The sequence below is a fragment of the Etheostoma spectabile genome, chromosome 21, assembly GCF_008692095.1.
Source record: "Etheostoma spectabile isolate EspeVRDwgs_2016 chromosome 21, UIUC_Espe_1.0, whole genome shotgun sequence".
NCBI classification, from domain to species: Eukaryota; Metazoa; Chordata; class Actinopteri; order Perciformes; family Percidae; genus Etheostoma; species Etheostoma spectabile.
Window position 1 is genome coordinate 19,693,149 of NC_045753.1, and position 586 is coordinate 19,693,734.

General features: G+C 52.7%; 1 protein-coding gene across 1 annotated transcript in view; it reads right to left on the reverse strand.

Annotated features, from left to right (window-relative positions):
• Window positions 1–586, reverse strand: part of LOC116671612 (alpha-tectorin-like) — a 26,043-nt gene that overhangs the window by 8,846 nt on the left and 16,611 nt on the right. The window contains 3 exon segments of the mRNA XM_032502957.1: window positions 31–206; window positions 208–314; window positions 316–586. The exon segment at window positions 316–586 is cut by the window's right edge and continues 43 nt beyond it. Of these exon segments, the coding sequence (XP_032358848.1) occupies window positions 31–206; window positions 208–314; window positions 316–586 (554 nt within the window).

Below are 586 nucleotides of genomic sequence, written 5' to 3' on the forward strand. Positions count from 1 at the left end.
AAGGATGTCTTCAATAGGAATCTGTGTAACTCACCTGTACCACACCGTGGCTCACCCTTGTCATTTGCACCTGATAGCCCCACACATTCACAAAAACTTCAGCTGTGACTGAAACGGTCAACCCATTCCACGGCTCATTCTTAGCCTCCACTGAAAAATCATGGAGCCCACTGGTGTTATTACAAAGGGTTGCCAGCACATAGCGCTGTTCCCTGAAGATCCCTAGGCCCTATGTGATCAATGTGAGGTAGTGGTCACGCAGTCGAAGCGGTGCCATGAGTGTTTGTATGGCAGCCAAGCTCACCCTCCACCACAGCGGCAGGACTCCTGGGGACCACAGGATTTGGGGATACAGTGGACTGCCCCAGTAGTGCCATTGCACATACACAAGCTCTGACATCCCTCACCATCCCAGAACTGTTCGCCACTGCGCCAATAGCGTCCTTGGTGATGGCATCCACAGGCTGTTGGTCTTACGCACTGGTTGCCGTTGAGGACAAAACCATTATTACACTGGCACCCCTCCTGGCACACAGTGTCACAGACAAAAGGGAAAGAGAGGCTGGGGCAGGTGGAAGGACAAGTG